At 39.7% G+C, this 6,758-nt stretch overlaps 1 protein-coding gene across 1 annotated transcript; it reads right to left on the minus strand.

Annotated features, from left to right (window-relative positions):
* Positions 1 to 5,935: 5,935 nt before the first annotated feature.
* LOC137809483 (secreted RxLR effector protein 161-like) lies at positions 5,936 to 6,514 on the minus strand. Its single transcript, XM_068610593.1, has 2 exons — positions 6,307 to 6,514; positions 5,936 to 6,030 (listed from the first exon to the last, which is right to left on the minus strand). The coding sequence occupies exons 1-2, from the start codon at positions 6,512 to 6,514 to the stop codon at positions 5,936 to 5,938; spliced, it is 303 nt and encodes a 100-aa protein (XP_068466694.1).
* Positions 6,515 to 6,758: the final 244 nt, after the last annotated feature.

Raw genomic sequence — 6,758 nt, forward strand, 5'->3', positions numbered from 1 at the left:
TAGGAACCTCTTCCTCATCTGACTCTTCTTCTTCCATAGGAGAGTCACTTGTGGTATTTCGTGTTGGGATCACCACTGTCTGCTCAAACTCCACCTGCTTCCGAACATACTCCACCTGTTGTGGAGTACTATCAGCTCCTTCTGGATTTACCTTCTTTAACATGGCAGATTCATCAAAGGTAACATCCCTGCTGATAATCGTCTCCTTTGCCTCTAGACACCACAAACGGTATCCCTTCACTCCAGGACTAAAGCCCATGAAAAGAGCCTTCTTTGCCCGTAGATCCAACTTTGATTCAATCACATGATAATATGCAATAGAACCAAAAACATGCAAAGAATCATAATCAGTTGCAGGTTTTCCAGACCATACCTCTAACGGGGTTTTGCCATCTATAGCAGATGATGGCAAACGATTGACGAGATGTTGAGCGTATGTCACAGCCTCAGCCCAAAACTCTCTGCCTAACTCAGCATTAGACAACATACAACGAACTTTCTCCACAAGTGTCTTGTTCATACGCTCCGAAACCCCATTCTGCTGTGGTGTTTTTCTAACAGTGAAGTGTCGAACTATGCCACAATCTTGGCATACCTTCAGGAACAGATCACTCTTGTATTCTCCTCCATTATCTGTTCGGAGAACCTTAATCTTCCTTCCTGTCTGGTTTTCAACTTGAGCTTTCCACTTAAGGAAAATTCCAAGCACATCATTTTTGTTCTTCATAGTAAACACCCAAACTCTCCTAGAAAAATCATCAACAAAAGTGACAAAATAATGCCTACCTCCGATTGACGGAGTCTTGGCAGGTCCCCACACATCTGAATGCACATAATCCAGAATACCCTTGGTATTGTGAATTGCAAAGCCAAACTTCACTCTTCGTTGTTTTCCCAGAACACAATGCTCACAAAATTCAAGTTTGCAAGCCTTTGTACCTTTCAACAGTCCCTGCTTGGTAAGAATTTGCAAGGATTTCTCTCCAGCATGTCCCAACCTCATATGCCACAACTTCGTTGCCTCAGCATCCTTCTTAGAGTTAGAAGTTGCTGCCGCTATTGTCCCCACCACTGTACTACCTTGATAGTAATACAAATTGTTCTTCATCACGCCTTTCAACATCACCAGTGCTCCTGAAGTTGCTTTAAGAATTCCATCTCGCATCGTCACGACTAAGCCTTTAGATTCTAAAGCCCCCAATGAGATGAGATTCTTCTTTAACTTTGGCACGTACCGTACATCCCGCAAAATCCTGGTGGATCCATCATGATTCCGCAGCTTGATTGAACCTATTCCAGCTGTCTTACATGGATTATCATTACCCATGTAAACAACCCCGCCATCAAGTTCTTGAAATTCAAAGAATCAATCTCGAATGGGACACAGATGATAGGTACAACCTGAATCCAATATCCACTCATCTGGATACGATGATGCTGAAAGCGATACAATTAAAGAGATATCTGATTCCACATCACTTTTGCATTCTACAACATTTGCATCTTGCGGAACCTTCTCTTTCTTCTGCAGTTTTGGACAGTCTTTCTTCCAATGTCCTTTCTCATGACAGAAAGCACACTCATCTTTGGCAACGACTCGACCTTTAGACTTAGACATCCCTCTTCTCTCCTTTGTTTGGCTTTGCTGACGACCTCTTGCCACCAATGCTTCTTCTGATGTCGTTGATTTGGTTTTCATCTTATCCTGCTTTCTCAATTCATGACTATATAAAGCAGAACAAACAACATCTAACGACACATTCTCCTTCCCGTGAAGGAGCGTAGTCTCCAAATGTTCAAATTCATCATGAAGAGATGATAACAACATCAAAGTCAAATCCTCATCCTCAAACTTCACATCTAAATTCAACAGGTCTGCTACTAATTGATTAAACATAGTGATGTGTGCATTCATAGTAGTACCTTGTTGGTAGTCAAATCAGAACAACCTTTTCTTCATCAGGAGCTTGTTCTGACCACTCTTCTTCAGAAACTTGTCCTCCAATGCCTTCCACAGTTTGTGTGCAGAAGTCTCGTTTTTTACAGCGTACTTCTGCTCTCTGGACAGGCAGGATCGAATAGTTCCGCATGCTAACCGGTTGATGATACTCCAATCTTTCTCCTCTACCTCTTTTGGTTTCTCTCCTTCAATAGCAATATCAAGACCCTGCTGAAAAAGAGAGTCCAAGACCTCTCCTTGCCACATGCCAAAATGTCCAGTGCCATCAAATATTTCCACCGCCAATTTCAAAGTGGACACCGGGAACCTCGACCATGATGGCGAGGAGCCCGACACTCTGGATACATCCTTCGCTTCTTCTTGATTTGCCATTACAAACTCAAAATATATTATTCAATATCACAAATAATTTCAAACAACCCAAGGCGAACCTTCGGCTCTTGATACCACTTGTTGGGAAAAAACGGGTAATTTTCCCACTAAAACAAAACCCTAACAGCTACCCGAAAAATATATTGAATAAATAAAGCGGAATAATAAAAGAGATAAAGAGGAAAGAACACACCCGAAAATTATTAACGGAGTTCGGCCTGTTTAGCCTAATCTCCGAGCACAGCAAAAATAACTCACTTTTATTATTATGAGAGAAGATATTACAAATTGGGATATATCACAATGAAGGAGAAGAGTTTAATTTATAACCCTCAAACCTCCTTCCCAAACAATGAACCCACCGATGTGGGACTTGGGATTAAGCCAAAATCAACAAAATCTTCTACAGGTTGGGTGTTGATAGACCAGGAAGCGTATCAAAGACAACACGTCACTTTTCAAATGTAAATAATCGTGTTGAATGTGGTGAGTATAGGATTTTATGTGATGCTAAAAGACTAAGAACATTTTTTTCCATATCTACGGATTGTGGGATGTCAGTACAAGAGTTGATCTCCAACTTTAAGTTCTTACGACTCTTATCTTTGTCTTACTGTCGTAACATAAAAGAGGTGCCTGACACTATAGCCAATCTCATACACCTTCGTTCATTAGATCTTTCACATACTTATATAGAGAGACTTCCCGACTGAACATGTTCACTTTGTAACTTGCGAGTGTTGAAGCTAAATGACTGTAAGTTTTTGAAGGAGTTGCCCTCGACTTTGCATGAACTCTTAAATTTATGTTGCCTTGAACTTAAGGAAACTACTTTAAGAAAGAGTCCAGGGCTTTTAGAAAAGTAGTAGTGATTTCAATATTCAACAATTAGGACAACTTGATCTTCATGGAAAGCTGTTAATTGAAAATCTTGAAAATATCGTGAATCCCTGTGATGCATTGGCAGCTGATTTGAAGAATAAAACACATTTGGTGGACTTAAATTTAACATGGAATTTTAAGCGAAACAATGAGGATTCAATAAAACAAAGAGAGGTACTAGAGAATTTGCAACCTTCTAGACATTTGGAGTAGTTGTCAATCCTTAACTATTCGGGCCGACAATTTCCACGCTGGTTATCTGATAAATTTCTATTGAATGTTCTATCCCTAGGGTTGTATAACTGTAAATATTGTCAATGGTTGCCTTCCATTGGACTTTTGACATTTCTCAAGCACTTGGAAATTGAGGGCCTTGATGAGATAGTGAGGATGGATGCTGATTTTTATGGGAATAGCTCTTCTGCATTTGCATCCTTGGAAACGTTAAGCTTTACTAATATGAAGGAATGGGAAGAATGACAATGCATGACAGGTGCTTTTCCATGTCTTCAAGATCTTTCTTTGACGAATTGTTCTAAAGTAAAAGGGCACTTGCCAGATCTTCCTCATTTGAAGAATCTATGCATCACGAGTTGCAAACAACTTGTAGCTTCAACTAACAGGGTGTTAGAAATTGAAGATGATAAGATGGAGACATCTTCATTTGATATGATAGGGCACCATCTTCAATCCTTTAGTATTTTTATTTGTCCGGGCATGAACATTCCCATAAACCATTGCTACCATTTCCTTGTACAATTGCATATCCTTCAATGTTGTGACTCTCTCACGGACTTCCCTCTAGACTTATTTCCAAAACTCCGCGAGCTTGATTTAGGGAACTGTCGTAACCTACAGATAATATCACAGGGACACCCTCATCGTCATTTGAAGAGTTTGTCAATTCAACATTGCTCTGAATTTGAATCATTTCCCAATGAAGGATTATTTGGACCTCAGCTAAAGAGGTTTTGTATTATAGGAATGGAGAAATTGAAATCAATGCCTAAACGCATGTTCGCCCTCCTTCCATCTCTTCATTATGTATCCATACATGATTGTCCAGAAGTGGAGTTGTCTGAGGGATGCTTGCCATCAAATCTAAAAGAAATGCGGCTCTTGAATTGCTCCAAACTTGTTGTCTCACTAAAGAAGGGGGTTTGGGAAACTAACACTTCCCTAAAATTTTTGTATATTCAAAAAGGCGATGTGGAGTGTTTTCCAGATGAAGGTTTGCTCCCACTCTCTCTTACTGGACTACAAGGGTCTTTGTCACCTCTCTTCTCTTCGAAAATTGGTTCTTGAAAATTGTTGAACAACAGCTATCCCTCCAGACATTTACTGGTTAGTAATTTTCAATGTGCGGTATGGGGGATGATTATTGAAAACATTTCACATTTTATAAATCTTCACATACTTCTTTGGCATGATCTAAAATTTCTTAATTATTTCTGAGATTTCATGTTATATTATGAGTCCTTAGATACTTGTTAGTACTTATTTTATATGATAGAGTTGGTACATCACTATGAATTCTTTTCCTTAGTTCCTTAATTCATGTGCAGACAACATTCCAAACTTAGAGTTTGTTGATCAGGTCTGGACTCCTGACTGTGAAGATCAAACCTTGTCCCTCTTGACTATCACTCGTCCATACTTCTTGTTTGCTTCTGGGGATTGCAAGAACCAAGCCATCACAGCTGATACAACAATGACCCTTCTTGGAGACCATTTTGCCACTGACCATAACCATGTGACTTCTGGAACTTCTCAGTCAAGTCAGTTGTGGGGTTTCGGTTCTTGTGTCAGGATTAACCTGCGTCTCACCAGAACCTTTGAATGTCAGTGGTTCATGAGTTGCAGAGTAGCTAGTTGCTAGCCTGGAAGATGGTTATTCCAGTGTGCTTTAGACATTAGTTTGAGTGCAAACATATGAACCGATATTTATTATTTTCTGTATTATAAAGAATGTAGGAATTTTTTTTTAATAAGATTATGGACATTGATTGCACTTGAACTAACTGAGTTATCTATTCTAGAGGTTCATGATGCAAGTTTTTACCATTGATTCTGTTCTTCACAAGCCCAATAAGCTTTGGAATGTTGAGCAGAGTTGAGAACAATATATAAATGATATGTTACATGAGATTACTATTCATGTGCACCATACTTGTGCAGTAGATATAGTGTTGAAGGTGTTGGGAAAAACGGGTAATTTTCCCACTAAAACAGAACCCTAACAGAGCTACCCGACAAATAATATTGAATAACAGAGCGGAATAATAAAAGAGATAAAGAGGAAAAACACACCAGAAAATTGTTAACGGAGTTCGGCCAATTTAACCTAATCTCCGAGCACAGCAAAAACAACTCACTTTTATTATTAGGGAGAAGATATTACAAATTGGGATATATCACAGTGAAGGAGGAGAGTTTAATTTATAACCCTCAAACCTCCTTGCCAAACAATGAACCCACCGATGTGGGACTTGGGATTAAGCCAAAATCAACAAATCTCCACCTTGGCTTAAAATCAAGTCCCACCTAAAACAAATCTTCTCAAAACATAACAAAAACAAACTTTGCAGTGCTTCAAATTTGCGCCTCCAGGCGCCAACTTTAAATGTGCAAGATATTAACCAAGTCTAAACAGTGTTCAAACTTGGTCCTTGTAACCACATTGGTGAGAATATCTGCAGGATTCTCCATAGTGTGAATCTTCTAGAGAACAATCTCCCCTTCATCGAGAATCTCACGCACAAAGTGATAGCGAACATCAATGTGCTTCGTCCGTGCATGAAAAACTTGATTCTTTGCTAAATGAATAGCACTCTGACTGTCAGAATATAACTCAAGTTGTTTCTGACCAATTCCCAAGTCTTTAAGCAACTCATGAAGCCAAATTGCTTCCTTCACAACCTCTGTAATCGCCATATACTCTGCCTCTGTCATAGACAAAGCCACCGTAGACTGCAAGGTAGACTTCCAACTAACTGGCGCTTTTGCTAAAATGAACAAATAGCCAGTTGTAGACCGTCGCTTATCCAAATCACCTGCATAATCAGAATCACAATATCCAACTATGCATTGACCTAGTGATTCATCTTGCTCAAATGTCAATCCAACATCTAAGGTATTTTGGAGGTACCGTAGAATCCATCTCACATCTTGCCAATGTGCCTTGCTCGGATTATGCATGTACCTGCTAACAACACTCACAGTCTGTGAAATATCTGGTCTTGTACACATCATTGCATACACCAAGCTTCCAACTGCATTTGCATATGGGACTTTCGCCATGTATTCTCGTTCTTCATCAGTCGTCGGAGATAAACGGCTACTCAATTTCAAATGAGGAGCAAGTGGGGTACTTACAGGTTTTGTATCTTCGTGTATACCAAAACGTTGTAGTACCTTCTGCAAATACTGCTTCTGTGACAGCCAAAGTTTTCCCCTCTCCCTGTCCCTGTTTTTCTCCATGCCGAGAATCTTCTTGGCTTCCCCCAAATCCTTCATCTCGAACTCTTTACTCAACTGAGCCTTT

The sequence above is a fragment of the Phaseolus vulgaris genome, chromosome 11 (assembly GCF_000499845.2).
Source record: "Phaseolus vulgaris cultivar G19833 chromosome 11, P. vulgaris v2.0, whole genome shotgun sequence".
NCBI lineage: Eukaryota > Viridiplantae > Streptophyta > Magnoliopsida > Fabales > Fabaceae > Phaseolus > Phaseolus vulgaris.